Source organism: Salvelinus namaycush, chromosome 8 (genome assembly GCF_016432855.1).
Source record: "Salvelinus namaycush isolate Seneca chromosome 8, SaNama_1.0, whole genome shotgun sequence".
Lineage (NCBI taxonomy): Eukaryota > Metazoa > Chordata > Actinopteri > Salmoniformes > Salmonidae > Salvelinus > Salvelinus namaycush.
The window spans coordinates 48197956-48213761 of NC_052314.1; the positions used below are offsets into that span (position 1 = coordinate 48197956).

At 47.8% G+C, this 15806-nt stretch overlaps 1 protein-coding gene across 1 annotated transcript in view; it reads left to right on the forward strand.

The window, feature by feature from the left end:
• The window catches only part of gucy1b1 (guanylate cyclase 1 soluble subunit beta 1), a 50058-nt gene that overhangs the window by 18868 nt on the left and 15384 nt on the right, over positions 1-15806 (forward strand). The window contains exon 10 of the mRNA XM_038999878.1: positions 4332-4569. Within this exon, the coding sequence (XP_038855806.1) occupies positions 4332-4569 (238 nt within the window). The remainder of the gene's footprint in view (positions 1-4331; positions 4570-15806) is intronic.

Sequence of the window (15806 nt, forward strand, 5' to 3'; positions counted from 1 at the left end):
TTGTCTTTGTCCCCCTCCTTAGCGTCCTTTGAGTGGCGACCCTCGCCCCCGACCCTGGCCTAGGAATCCTCCCCAAGGCCCCCACATGATTTAGGAGACAGCTCAGGACAGAGAGGTAGCTCAGGACAGAGAGGTAGCTCAGGACAGAGAGGTAGCTCAGGACAGAGAGGTAGCTCTGGACTGAAGGGCCGCTCCGGACTAATGACAGCTCCGGACTAATGACAGCTCATGACTGGAGGGCAGCTCATGACTGGAGGGCAGCTCATGACTGGAGGGCAGCTCATGACTGGAGGGCAGCTCATGACTGGCTGGCGGCTCTGGCAGCTCCTGACTGGCTGGCGGCTCTGGCAGCTCCTGACTGGCTGGCGGCTCTGGCAGCTCCTGACTGGCTGGCGGCTCTGGCAGCTCTTGACTGGCTGGCGGCTCTGGCAGCTCCTGACTGGCTGACGGCTCTAGCGGCTCCTGACTGACGGGCGGCTCTAACGGCTCGGGACAGACGGGCGGCTCTGACGGCTCGGGACAGACGGGCGGCTCTGACGGCTCGGGACAGACGGGCGGCTCTGACGGCTCGGGACAGACGGGCGGCTCAGATGGCGCTGGGCAGACGGATGGCTCAGATGGCACTGGGCAGACGGATGGCTCAGACGGCGCTGGGCAGGCAAGCAGCTCAGACGGCGCTAGGCAGACGGCCGACTCTGACCTGCTGAGGCACACAGTAGGCCTGGTGCGTGGTGCCGGAACTGGTGGTACCGGACTGGAGACACGCACCTGAAGGCTAGTGCGGGGAGCAGGAACAGGGCACACTGGACTCTCGAGGCGCACTATAGGCCTGGTGCGTGGTACCGGCACTGGTGGTACCGGGCTGAGGGCACGCACCTCAGGGCGAGTGCGGGGAGAAGGAACAGTGCGTACAAAGCTCTGGAGACGCACAGGAGGCTTGGTGCGTGGTGCCGGAACTGGAGGTACTGGGCTGGAGACACGCACCACAGGGAGAGTGCGTGGAGGAGGAACAGTGCGTACAGGGCTCTGGAGACGCACTGGAAGCCTGGTGCGTGGTGTAGGCACTGGTGGTACTGGGCTGGGGCGGGAAGGTGGCGCCGGATATACCGGACCGTGCAGGCGTACTGGCTCCCTTGAGCACCGAGCCTGCCCAACCTTACCTGGTTGAATGCTCCCCGTAGCCCGTCCAGTGCGGGGAGGTGGAATAACCCGCACTGGGCTGTGTTGGCGAACCGGGGACACCATGCGTAAGGCTGGTGCCATGTACACCGGCCCGAGGAGACGTACTGGAGGCCAGATATGTTGAGCCTGCTTCATGGCACTTGGCTCAATGCTCAATCTAGCCCGGCCAGTGCGGGGAGGTGGAATAACCCGCACCGGGCTATGCTCACGTACAGGAGACACCGTGCGCTCTTCCGCATAACACGGTGTCTGCCCGTACTCCCACTCTCCACGGTAAGCATGGGAAGTGGGCGCAGGTTTCCTACCTGCCTTCGCCACACTACCCTTTAGCCCCCCCCCCCCCCAATACATTTTTGGGGTTTCTTCACGGGCTTCCAGCCATGCTTCCGTGCTGCCTCCTCATACCACCGCTCCTGGGCTTTAGCTGCCTCCATCTCTTCCCGAGAGCGGCGATATTCTCCAATGTGAGCCCAGTGTCCTTTTCCCTCCAAAATTTCCTCCCATGTCCAGGAGTCCTGTGTAGCTGGCCGCTGCTGCTGCTGTCGCTGCCCGTAGCCACGCTGCTTGGTCCGAGTTTGGTTGGTGGTTCTGTAATGGTTTTCTTCCTGGGATGAAGGAGAGGACCAAAACGCAGCGCGGCTAGTGTTCAACATAATTTAATAAAGAATATGTGAACACTACAAACAACAAAACAATAAATGTGAAAACCGAAAACAGTCCTATCTGGTGCAGAACACAAAGACAGAAGACAACCACCCACAAAACCCAACACAAAACAAGCCACCTATATATGATTCTCAATCAGGGACAACGATTGACAGCTGCCTCTGATTGAGAACCATATTAGGCTGAACCCAGAAACAGACAAACTAGACACACAACATAGAATGCCCACCCAGCTCACGTCCTGACCAACACTAAAACAAGCAACACACATAAGAACTATGGTCAGGACGTGACAGTCATGCACAAAGTAGATGTCCTAACCGACTTGCCAAAGCTACAGTTTGTTTTAACAAGAAATTTGTGGAGTGGTTGAAAAACTAGTTTTAATGACACCAACCTAATGCAACAATGCCATATTTAACCTAATCAACAGTGTGCGTATGTAAACTTCCGACTTCAACTGTACATATGAAATGGGTAAAACAGTATGTAAACATTATTCAAGTGACCAGTGTTCCATGTCTATGAACATAGGGCAGCAGCCTCTAAGGGGCAGGGTTGAGTAACCTGGTGGTAGCCGGCTAGTGACAGCGTCGAAGTTCAGGGCAGGGTATTGGGTGGAGGTCGGCTAATGATGGCTATTTAACAGTCTGATGGCCTTGAGATAGAAGCTGTTTTTCAGTCTTCGGTCCCAGTACCCTGATGCACCTGTACTGACCTCACCTTCTGTATAATAGCAGGGTGAACTGGCCGTGGCTCGGTTGGCTGAGGTCCTTGATGATCTTCTTGGCCTTCTTGTGACACCGTTTGCTGTAGATGTTCTGGAGGGTAGGCATCGTGCCTCGGGTAATGCGTTGGGCAGACCTCACTATCCTCTGGAGATGCCTGCGGTTGCGGACGGTGCAGTTGCCAAACCAGGCAGTGATACAGCCCGACAGGATGCTCTCAAGGTGCATCTGTAAAAGTTTGTGAGGGTCTTAGGGGCCAAGCCAAATTTCTTCAGCTTCCTGAGTTTGAAGAGGCTCTGTTGCGCCTTCTTCACCGCACTCTATGTGGGTGGACCATTTCAGATTGTCAGTGATGTGAATGCCGAGGAACTTTAATCTTTTCACCTTCTCCGCTGAGGCCCTGTCTACGTGGATGGGGACGTGCTCCTTCTGCTGTCTCCTGAAGTCCACAATCAGCTCCTTTATTTTGTTGACGTTGAAGGAGAGGTTATTTTCCTGGCACCGCTCCGCCAGGGCCCTCACCTCCTCCCTGTAGGGTGTCTCGTTGTTGTTGGTAATCAGGCCTACCACTGTTGTGTCGTCTACAAACTTGATGATTGAGTTGGAGGCGTGCGTGGCCACTCAGTCTTGGGTGAACAGGGAGTACAGGAGGGGGCTGAGCACACACCATTGTGGGGCCCCTATGTTGAGGATCAGCGTAGTGGAGGTGTTGTTGCCTACCTTCACCACCTGGGAGCAGTACGTCAGGAAGTCCAGGACCCAGTAGCACAGGGCAGGGTTCAGACCCAGGGCCCCTAGCTTAATGATGAGCTTGGAGGGTACTATGGCATTGAAGGCTGAGCTGTAGTCAATGAACAGCATTCTTATATAGGTATTCCTCTTGTCCAGATGGGATAGTGCAGTGTGCAGCTTGATGGCGATTGCATCATCCTTGGATTTATTGGGGCGGTATGCAAATTGCAGTGGGTCTAGGGTGTCGGGTAGGGTGGAGGTGACATGATCCTTAACTAGGCTCTCAAAGCACTTCATGATTACAGAAGGGAGTTCTACGGGGTGATAGTAATTTAGTTCAGTTACCTTTGCTTTCTTGGGTACAGGAACAATGGTGGACATATTGAAGCAAGTGGGGACAGCAGACTGGGACAGGGAGAGATTGAATATGTCAGTAAACACTACAGCCAGCTGGTCTGTCCATGTTGACTCCAATGCTTCCCATAGTTGTGTCAAGTTGGCTGGATGTCCTTGGGTGGTGGACCATTCTTGATACACAGAGGAAACTGTTGAGCGTGAACAACCCAGTAGCGTTACTGTTCTTGACACAAACCGGTGCGCCTACCATACCCCGTTCAAAGGCCCTCTTTTGTCATTCCCATTCTGAATGTCACAAATACAAGAATCCTTCTTTAACCTGTATCCTCCCCTTCATCTACACTGATTGAAGTGGATTTAACAGGTGACATCAATAAGGGATCATAGCTTTCACCTGTTCAGTCTATGTCATGGAAATACAGGTGCTCATAATGTTTTGTACACTCAGTGTATATGCCATTTAGCAGACACTTTTATCCAAGCGACTTACAGTCGCGCATACATTTACCTATGGGAGCCCCCTGGAATCGAACCCACATTCCTGGCATTGTAAGCAGCATGCTCTACCAACTGAGCCATACAGGACCACAATCAGTATTACGGGGGATTTTTTGGGGGGAATAAAAACAATAATCTACGAGATGTTTTCTTTTCACTTTTCTTTAGATTGCTCTACTCAGTCCTGCCACCATCGGTGGCCAATGAGTTGCGCCACAAGCGTCCAGTCCCTGCCAAACGCTACGACAATGTGACCATCCTCTTCAGCGGCATTGTGGGATTCAACACCTTTTGCAGCAAACACGCATCAGCCGAGGGTGCCATCAAGATAGTCAACCTGCTCAACGACGTCTACACCCGATTTGACATCCTGACCGACTCGAGAAAGAACCCCTACGTGTACAAGGTTTGAAGGGATATTTTCTTATTTTTCTCTTTTATTTACAGATAAAATTGTAACATTGACACATTGAATATGCAACAGTCAGATGCATTGCACCATTATCACACCTTATACCATGGCATTGTTTGTTGAATACTCCTTTCTGATTGGCTTGAAGGGCATTCTAGAGCATTATTTCCCTATAATGCACAATATATTTATACGGTAGAATTCAATGGCTATAGCTGAATTGTATTTTCATGATAGCAAGCTAGGACTGATGGTTTGGTTAGCTAAACTATCAACTATGTTTGGTTACCCTGGCAACTAGTGTAGCTATATGGTAAACTTGCTAGCTACTTCAGCCATTTCACATGGCTTGAAGGGCATTCTAGAGCATTATTTCCCTATAACGCACAATATATTTGCACGGTAGAATTCAATAGCTATAGCTGAATTGTATTTTCATAATAGCAAGCTAGGACTGATGGTTTGGTTAGTTAAACTATCAACTATGTTTGGTTACCCTGGCAACTAGTGTAGCTATATGGTAAACTTGCTAGCCACTTCAGCCATTTCACATGGCTTGAAGGGCATTCTAGGGCATTATTTCCCTATAACGCACAGTATATTTGCACGGTAGAATTCAATAGCTATAGTTGAATTCGATTTTCATAATAGCAAGCTAGGACTGATGGTTTGGTTAGCTAAACTAGCAACTATGTTTGGTTACCCTGGCAACTAGTGTAGCTATATGGTAGGGTGACCAGACGTCCCCGTTTTCCGGGAACAGTCCCCGTTTTTAGTGGCCTGTCCCCGGCTGGAGCTGTCCCCGGAAATGTTTAACTGCGTTAAAAACAGACTGCAAAGTGAAATAATATTTTACGTGGCAAGAAAGACCGGGCAGCAGTCTACCGGTTGACGTCTCAATCGCGTTGTGCTTGTTTTGTCCAGCAGAGGGGGCTGCTAGCTATATCAGCTTCATTCACTCTTCTTCTTCTTCTAACTACTTGCTCGCGCTAGTTTTAGAGAAAACTGCTGTGGAAAACTGGCCCAGAAGCTAGCAAGTGTCAAGTGAATCCATAACATCACCACAAACGTCTTTTCAAGCCAGGTAAGTTACACTCGTTTTAAGATACTAGCGAATGATATTATGTCACAACTTATTATATAGATAAATGCTCTGCTTTATAAGATTTTAAATAGCATTAGCTATGTCGACTAAGTTATCTAGCTAGGGTAGCCAGCTACTGTCATGGTAGCTAGGTTAAAAAACATTCACATGTAAACATGCAGTGGACGGGCTATTTTGAAAATATGATTATATTAAATGAATGCAGAATTATAAGAATATTTATTTGTAGATTACAATTTTAATGGTTTAAGTAGTGTGAAAAAATATTTTGAAATTTTCATGGGTAACATTTGCATAATGTTTTCTGTTAGAGAGTGGAGAGGAGGAAGACTGGATAGGAAGAAGAGTGAAAGAGATAGAGGAAAGATAAAGATATGATTACAGAGCCTGCCAATTTATTATTCCAAACAATGTTTTTGAGATTAAAAATACAAAAATGAGGCAAGCAATGGGAATCTGTTAACCAAAGTATTTGATCTAATAGTGTACTATTTATTATTAAAGATTGGAGAAGAAGAAGGAAAAATTAAGGGAGTAAAAAGAGTGAAGCGAGGAGAGTGTGGAAGAGTGAGGTGGAAAGGTAAAGAGAAGGAAAGGAAGAAAGATCAGGAAGACGATTGGAGGAGAAGAAAAAGTTGAGAGTAAGAAGAGTGACACAAGGAGAGTGAAGAAGAGCAGACAGAGGAGGTACAATGGCTCTTTCCAAGAAACGGAAATGCCATTTTAATGACAACATGATGAGAGAATTTCCATTTATACGCTCAGGTCAAGACGATAGAATGGTTAACTGCACCCTTTGTAATTCCTCTTTTTCAATTGGCAGTGGAGGAAGAACGGCAGTGGTAGAACATCAACAGACAAAAAAGCATAAAGCCTCTCTGATTGCCCGTGTTGGTATGCCCTCTGTCACCACATTCTTCAAGAAGGTATAGCCTTCCCAAGAAGAATATGATTTAGCTGTGCAGGAGGGTGTCTTTGCATACCATACTATGCGACACAATCCTAGTTACAGATCTATGGACTGCACAGCACAACTGACACGAAAGTTTTATGAGCCGAAGTTTACATGTGCTAGGACAAAATGTGACGCCACAGTGATTAACGTGTTAGCACCATGGGCAACTACTTTGGTAACACAGGACCTAGACCAGATTGAATTTGTGTCCCTCGCCTTTGATGCGTCCAATCATGGACATGCAAAGCTGCTGCCAATAGTAGTCGGATATTGTAAGATATATAGTGGCAACACATCTGTGGAAACAAAACTGCTTGATTTTGTTGAATTGAAAGCAGAAACAGCAGAGGAGATTGCAGCTGAGGTCCTGGTGGTCATCCAAAAATGTAACCTGCAAAACAAAGTCGTGGCATTCTCTGCCGACAACCCAAATACCAACTTTGGAGGACTGAATAGGCTGAGGAGGGTCAATGTTCATACCAAAGTTAAAAATGCTCTGCAGCGGGAGGTGATTGGCTTAGGTTGTCCTGCCCACATCATTCATAACACGGCCAGAACAGCTTTGGATATGATTCCCCTTGATGTTGAGTACCTGCTCACAAAGATATTTTCATATTTTCACCGTCAGAGTAGAAAGACTGAAGAGCTTTTGTGAGTTTGTTGGCCAGGAGTACCATAACATTTTAGGACACAGCAATGTTTGCTGGCTGTCCATGCTCCCTGCTCTAGAAAGAGTGCTGAAAAAGTATGTGCCATTGAAATCCTTTTTTCTTTCTGAAGACAAATGCCCTGTTGTCCTGTGAACAATGTTCGAAGATCCACTGACTGAATTTTGTCTGGACTTTGTCCATGGAAACTTGACGGTATTCAGTGACATGATCAAGATGCTTGAAGGCCAGGACCGCTGTGCTGTGGAGTCAGCTGCAATTCTGAGAAACATTGAGGCAAAATTGACTGCAAGACGTGATGACAACTTCATTCCAGTTTTGGTCAGAGGACTCCTGAGAGAGCTAGAGGGAAATGGTGCAATGTCTAAATAGAGCTTTCTCAAAACATCCCAATCAATCTTCACTACGGCTGTGAACTACTTGCAGGCATTGGGAAAGCACACAGATAATCTAAAAGATTTCCATTGTCTCCTTTTAAAAAGGCAACCTCAGCGTAAAGAGATCCAGAAGGTAGCAGCCATACTGCAGGAAAAATGCCCCAATGTGACCATCAATGAGGATGCATTGTTTGACGAGGTTACTGGCCTGCAAGAGTTCCTAAAGGGGGGATCGCTTGAAGAATGGAAAACATCGGAGACACCGATTAGTCAGAGATGGAGCACGGTGGTTACCCACTTCAAAGAGAACGACATCCCACACACTAACCTGGCTAGATTAGCGTCTGTTGTCATGTGCTTACCTGGAATTAATGCACCAGTCGAGTGTTCTCCCAAATGAATGATATATGGACAGCAGCAAGAAATAGGTTCACTGTTCCTACCATCAAGGCCATGCTTATTGTGAAGACAAACTTCAACCTCCCCTGCCAGGAGTTCATGGAGAAGCTGGCCAAAGACAGAGCAATCCTGAAGAAGATACATTATTCTGAGAAATATACAGATTAGGTTGGTATAAGTGGTAACTACATAATATAATCTCATCGTCATGTTATTTACTATGTTAAGTATTTCACATATACAATAATATTATTGTCTGTTTTTTCAATTTTGCTCATGTTCTCTTCTGTTCTTATTCTACCCAGACTACCAGGACCACTGAATGGCTGTTCAGATCGGACAGTTCTGTCTTGTCTGTAGTGTTTCTGTAATATAGTGTTTTTTTCTGTATCACAGTGTGCCTGTTAGAGATGAAACCGGAATTGTACCCCTTTTTTATTTCATAGATAATAACATTGGATATTTTAATGATATATTGATCGCCGAACTGGAAATGTCCCCGGTTTTAATTTCAGAAATCTGGTCACCTTACTATATGGTAAACTTGCTAGCTACTTCAGTGGATGTTGAACACATTTCTACTGCCAACTGAACACATTTCTAGTGGCAAATGTGTTAAATTATAGACATAATCAACTCGGGGCTCTATGCATTCTCTGGATAATATTGCAACTCCGTGGAAGGTCAGTTCCATGTCGTTCATTATTTTCCATAGAACGCATAGCCCCTCGTTGTTTATCCCTTACTTGGCTTAGGCTAATTTTGTCACTAGGTACTTGACCTTTCGCTACCCTCACAGAAATTAATTGGACAACACACTACTGAAAGCCAACAGGTATAAGACATTATGAGGGCTTATAACATGCTTATGTAAAACATTTATAAAGCATTATACCAATTGTCTTTATGTAAACATATCATCTGATATGTACCGCACATCAAAATCTCGTAACCCTCTAGTCTAAGCCCTGTCTAAGCCGGGGGGGGGGGGGGGGGGGGTGAAACATTGCATTTTGCATTACTTCTATTAGCCAATAGAAACACTTTGAATAACAGATTCACTACATGTGTCACGTTCCTGACCTTGTTTTCCTTTTGTATAGCTTTGTTTTGTTGGTCAGGACGTGAGCTGGGTGGGCATTCTCTGTGTTTGTTCCTTGTTAAGTGTCAGGGTTAATTGACCTTGTATGGCTCTCAATCAGAGGCAGGTGTTTTCGTTTTCCTCTGATTGAGAGACATACATAGGGAGGTTGTTTCACATTGTTTGTCGTGGGTGGTTGTCTCCTGTGTTTGTATGTTGGTACCACATGGGACTGTATCGTTCGTTCGTTTTGTAGTCTTCACCTGTTCGTGCGTTCTTCATTGTATGTAAGTTCTCATGTCCAGGTCTGTCTACGTCGTTTTGTTATTTTGTTAATTATCAAGTGTAGTTCGTTTTTTTTCGTCTTGTTTCAAATAAATCATTATGTCATTATACCTCGCTGCACATTGGTCTTCCGATCCCTCTCTCCTCGTCCGAGGAGGAGGAAGAATTAGAGAACCGTTACAGAACCACCCACCTAATTACCAGAACCAAGCAGCGGGGAAAAGGGCAGCGACAGCAACCGCAGAGATCCCAGGAGTCATGGACATGGGAGGAGATCCTGGACGGCAAAGGACCCTGGGCTCAGCCAGGGGAATATCGCCGTCCCAAGGCGGAGCTGGAGGCAGCGAAGGCAGAGAGGCGCTGGTATGAGGAGGCAGCGCGGCGACGCGGTTGGGAGCCCGAGAGTCAGACCCAAAAATTTCTTGGGGGGGGGCACACGAGGAGTGTGGCAAAGCCGGGTAGGATACCTGAGCCAACTCCCCGTGCTTACCGTGGAGTGAGAGGGCGTCGTACTGGTCAGACACCGTGTTATGCGGTAAAGCGCACGGTGTCCCCAGTACGCGTGCTTAGCCCAGTGCGGGCTATTCCACCTTGCCGCACTGGGAGAGCTAGGTTGGGCATCGAGCTGGATGTCATGAAGCCGGCCCAACGTATCTGGCCTCCAGTACGTCTCCTCGGGCCGGCGTACATGGCACCAGCCTTACAGGTGGTGTCCCCGGTTCGCCTGCATAGCCCAGTGCGGGTTGTTCCACCTCGCCGCACTGGCAGGGCTACGGGGACCATTCAACCTGGTAAGGTTGGAGAGGCTCGGTGCTCAAGAGCACGTGTCCTCCTTCACGGTCCGGTATACCCGGTGCCACCTCCAAGTACCAGTTCACCGGTGGCAGCCCCCCGCACCAGGCTGTCTCTCCGGGTTCTCTCTCCAGCTGCTCCCACCTGTCCAGCGCTGTCAGAGCTTTCCTCCTCTCCAGCGCAGCCAGTGCCTATACCACGCACCAGGCTGTCTCTCCGTCTCCTCCCTACAGAACTGCCCGTCTGTCCCGAGCTGTCAGAGCTGGCCGTCTGCCCAGCGGCGCCTGAACTGCCCGTCTGCCCAACGCCGCATGAACTGCCCGTCTGGACTGAGCCTGCAAAGCCGCCCGTCTGCCATGAGCCTTCAGAGCCGTCCGCCAGACAGGAGCCGCTAGAGCCTTCCGCCAGACAGGATCAGCCAGAGCCTTCCGCCAGACAGGATCAGCCAGAGCCTTCCGCCAGACAGGATCAGCCAGAGCCGTCGTCCAGCCAGGATCAGCCAGAGCCGTCGTCCAGCCAGGACCAGCCAGAGCCGTCCAGCCAGGACCTGCCAGAGCCGTCCAGCCAGGACCTGCCAGAGCCGTCCAGCCAGGACCTGCCAGAGCCGTCCAGCCAGGACCTGCCAGAGTCCGTCCAGCCAGGACCTGCCAGAGTCCGTCCAGCCAGGACCTGCCAGAGTCCGTCCAGCCAGGACCTGCCAGAGTCCGTCCAGCCAGGACCTGCCAGAGTCCGTCCAGCCAGGACCTGCCAGAGTCCGTCCAGCCAGGACCTGCCAGAGTCCGTCCAGCCAGGACCTGCCAGAGTCCGTCCAGCCAGGACCTGCCAGAGTCCGTCCAGCCAGGACCTGCCAGAGTCCGTCCAGCCAGGACCTGCCAGAGTCCGTCCAGCCAGGACCTGCCAGAGTCCGTCCAGCCAGGACCTGCCAGAGTCCGTCCAGCCAGGACCTGCCAGAGTCCGTCCAGCCAGGACCTGCCAGAGTCCGTCCAGCCAGGACCTGCCAGAGTCCGTCCAGCCAGGACCTGCCAGAGTCCGTCCAGCCAGGACCTGCCAGAGTCCGTCCAGCCAGGACCTGCCAGAGTCCCTCAGCCAGGACCTGCCAGAGTCCCTCAGCCAGGACCTGCCAGAGTCCCTCAGCCCGGAGCTGCCAGAGTCCCTCAGCCCGGAGCTGCCAGAGTCCCTCAGCCCGGAGCTGCCAGAGTCCCTCAGCCCGGAGCTGCCAGAGTCCCTCAGCCCGGAGCTGCCGTCCCTCATCCCGGTGCTGCCCCTTATCCCGATGCTGCCCCTTCATTTAGGTGGGTTTAGTTGGAGGGTGGTCATTGGGAGGGGGATACGGAAGCGGGGAGTGACTATGGTGGTGTGGGGACAGCGTCCAGAGCCGGAGCCGCCACCGTGGACAGATGCCCACCCAAACCCTCCCCTTGAGGTTGAGTTTTACGGCCGGAGTCCGCATCTTGGGGGGGGGGGTAATGTCACGTTCCTGACCTTGTTTTCCTTTTGTATAGCTTTGTTTTGTTGGTCAGGATGTGAGCTGGGTGGGCATTCTCTGTGTTTGTTCCTTGTTAAGTGTCAGGGTTAATTGACCTTGTATGGCTCTCAATCAGAGGCAGGTATTTTCGTTTTCCTCTGATTGAGAGACATACATAGGGAGGTTGTTTCACATTGTTTGTATGTTGGTACCACATGGGACTGTATCGTTCGTTCGTTTTGTAGTCTTCACCTGTTCGTGCGTTCTTCGTTGTATGTAAGTTCTCATGTCCAGGTCTGTCTACGTCGTTTTGTTATTTTGTTAATTATCAAGTGTAGTTCGTTTTTTTTCGTCTTGTTTCAAATAAATCATTATGTCATTATACCTCGCTGCACATTGGTCTTCCGATCCCTCTCTCCTCTCCTCGTCCGAGGAGGAGGAAGAATTAGAGAACCGTTACAACATGGAACAACAGATAGTCCCCCAAAAAAGTAAAAGGAAGTTTGTTCTGAAGTGTCTGTCCTATATTTGAAAGATCAGGAAACAATATAAAATAAAATGACATGTATTTATCCCCTTATTTTAGGCACTAAACTGTCTCCATATACAGTGAGCACTATAATTCATTGGACAGTGACCATTTTTTGGTTATTTTGGTTCTGTACTCTAGCAGTTTGAGTTTGAAAGGATACAATGAGGGTGAAGTGCAGACTGTCCGCTTTAATTTGAGGGTATTTTCATACATATCGGATGAACCGTTTAGAAATTATAGAAGCTTTTATACATAGTTCCCCCCATTTTCGGGCATAAAAAACATTGGACAGTAACATAATGTAGAATAAAGTAATCATTGTTAATATTTGGTCGCATATCCTTTGCATGCAATGACTGTTTGAAGTCTGCGATGCTTCGACATCACCAGATGCTGGGTATCTTCCCTGGTGATGCTCTGCCAGGCCTGTACTGCAGCCATCTTCAGTTCCTGCTTGTTTCGGGGACTTATTGCCTTCAGTCTCCTCTTCAGCATGTAAAATGCATGTTCAATTGGATTCAGATCCGGTGATTGACTCGGCCAGTCAAGGATTTTCCACATTTTGGCCATCAAAAACCCCTTCGTTGCTCTAGCAGTATGTTTAGGGTCATTGTCTTGTTGCATGATGAAGTGCTGTCCAATGAGTTTGGAGGCATTTAGTTTTATCTGAGCAGATAAAATATTCATTGTTCTACTTGAATTCATTGTTCTACTTCTGTCTGCAGTCACATCATCGATGAAGACAAGTGAGCCTGTTCCACTGGCAGCCATACAGGCCCAAGCCATAACACCCCCTCCACCATGTTTCACGGATGAGATGGTATGCTTTGGATCATGGGCATGTCTTTTCTTTCTCCACACTTTCCTCTTTCCATCACTCTGGCACATGTTAATCTTTGTCTCTTCTGTCCACAATACTTTTTTCCAGAACTCTTGGGGCTCTTTTAGGTGCTTTTTAGCAAACTTTAATCTCGCCTTTCTGTTCTTCAGGCTTATCAGTGGTTTGCATCTTGTAGTGTACCCTCTGTAGTCCTACTCGTGTAGTCTTCTACGTCTGGTAGACTTTGACACATCTACACCTGCATCCAGGAAAGTGTTTTTATCTGTTGGGCTGTCGTCATGGGGGTTTTCTTCTCCATAGAGAGTATTCTCCGGTCATACACTACAGTGGTCTTCCTCAGTCTACCGGGTCTTTTGACATAATTGAGTTCACCGGTTGTTTTTTTCTTGTTAATGATTAACCAAACTGTTGACTTGGGCATGCCTAGGGTTTTTGCAATATTCCTGATTGATTGATTTTCATTTCTGAGCCTTATGACGGCCAGCTTCATTTGCATTGACACCGCTGTCTTCCCCATGTTGTCACACCCCAACAACAACCTCCAAAGGCAATAGCAAAGTCTAGAATCAATACTATTCATCAACAGCTCTCATGCATTCACTAACGATACAAATGAATACACCTGCCTAACGACACACATCTGTGAAGCTAATTCAACAAATACTTGTAGTACCTTAAAATGGGGGGACCATGTACAAAAGATGCTGTAATTTCTAAACGGTTCATCCGATATGTATGAAAATACCCTCAAATGAAAGCTGACAGTCTGCACTTCACCCTCATTGTCATTGTATCCTTTCAAACTCAAAGTGCTAGAGTACAGAACCAAAATAACAAAAAAATGGTCACTGTCCAATGAATTATGGTGCTCATTGTATACTTCCATAATTTTTTCAACGGGTACCGGGGACCTTCAGACGAGTCTTGTATGCGTCCTAGAGAACAACATCGTGTTCGTGAGAGTCTCAGCTTTCATATTAGTGTGTAGCCCAAACCATTCTAATGCTACATATGTTTTCGTGAGAATACTGATTTTTGGGATGTCTCATGGTCTTACAAACACCGTCTAGCTCTTCCACCTTTCACCGCAGATGCAGAAGAGTGATATTAGCGGATGCAGTGGATTGAGGCGCAGCCCATGCAAAAAAACAGGATTTTTTTATTTATTTTTATTTAAAAAAAATTACCCCCTTTTCTCCCCAATTTTTGTGGTATCCAATTGCTAGTAATTACTATCTTGTCTCATCGCTACAACTCCCGTACGGGCTCGGGAGAGACGAAGGTCGAAAGCCATGCGTCCTCCGAAACACAACCCAACCAAGCCACACTGCTTCTTAACACAGCGCGCCTCCAACCCGGAAGCCAGCCGCACCAATGTATCGGAGGAAACACCGTGCTCCCTTGGTTAGCGCGCACTGCGCCCGGCCCGCCACAGGAGTCGCTGGTGCGCGATGAGACAAGGATATCCCTACCGGCCAAACCCTCCCTAACCCGGACAATGCTAGGCCAATTGTGCGTCGCCCCACGGACCTCCTGGTCGCGGCCGGCTGCGACAGAGCCTGGGCGCGAACCCAGAGTCTCTGGTGGCGCAGCTAGCGCTGCGATGCAGTGCCCTAGACCACTGCATACAAATTGTAGGCTAAGGGTTAAATTACTTTTAGATACTAATCAATGTAATCAATGTACAGTATAAAAGCCAGGCTGTATGAAAAATAGAATGTTCTATAAACATTTACATTAAAGATATGCTTTCATTATGTAAATCAAGTCCATTTTAAGCTTCAGTTTATGTTGCAGAATGGTTGGTTGAGATTAATCGGAATCTGTGGTATACAGTATTATATCAACTAAACAGGGCAATCTGCAGTTGCTGCATCCATTTTTTGACTTTTATATTATTTAAAATGGTATATATCTATTGATTCTTGAAGAATTTTACTTACAGATTCCTCAGGAGCTTAGTTCAACTGTCGTACCCCATCAGAATCCAAAATATAAGCTTGTTTTAGCTCCTTTGTTTGTAAACAATGTTCATGTGAAAAAATACTGTATAGCCTTAAAACATGGTTAAAACTATAATGTTGCTATAATGGATAGTCAGTCCTTGTATCCATAGCTCTGTCCATGAGTTTGAGAGTGGTTACATTCCTCCAGCCCCATCCCTCAGCTGTTTACCAAATCAGTGGCGGTGTGTTTTTGTTCGAACTGCAGATTGCTCCTTTAATAGTAGCACCAATTCAACTTTTTTCGAATGTCGTATTGTCACACAAGTGTGATGTACTGTAGAATTGATTCATTTGGATGTTTCTCTATTCAAAAGCCTCACTGGGTAAACTTCACTTTAAAACCCCATTTTGTTTTTGAGCTAAATGTTATAGTCGTCGTCACTGGGCACTTTAGGCTTTCAGACAAGAATGCACTTTAAGAAGTCAAACAAACCTTACTACATCCAAGGGAAGGACTTCAGCACTGGGTCACCAAAATAAGTAATATTTACGCTACCATCCTCAATGACTAGGTGGTCCAAGTTGTTATCTGGCTCCGAAGAGCCTTGAATGTCTATAAGCTGACGTAAGTGTTTAAGTGTTTGTGTCGAGATGTTTCAACTGCAGGGCATTTGCCTGAAGTTAAAAGAACTGCCATTATCACGGTCTGCTCCTGAAGGGGTCTGAGTTGGGCTAGATGAGCCCAAAAGGGTAGTGTCTTAAAGAAATACTACTGCAAATCGCAC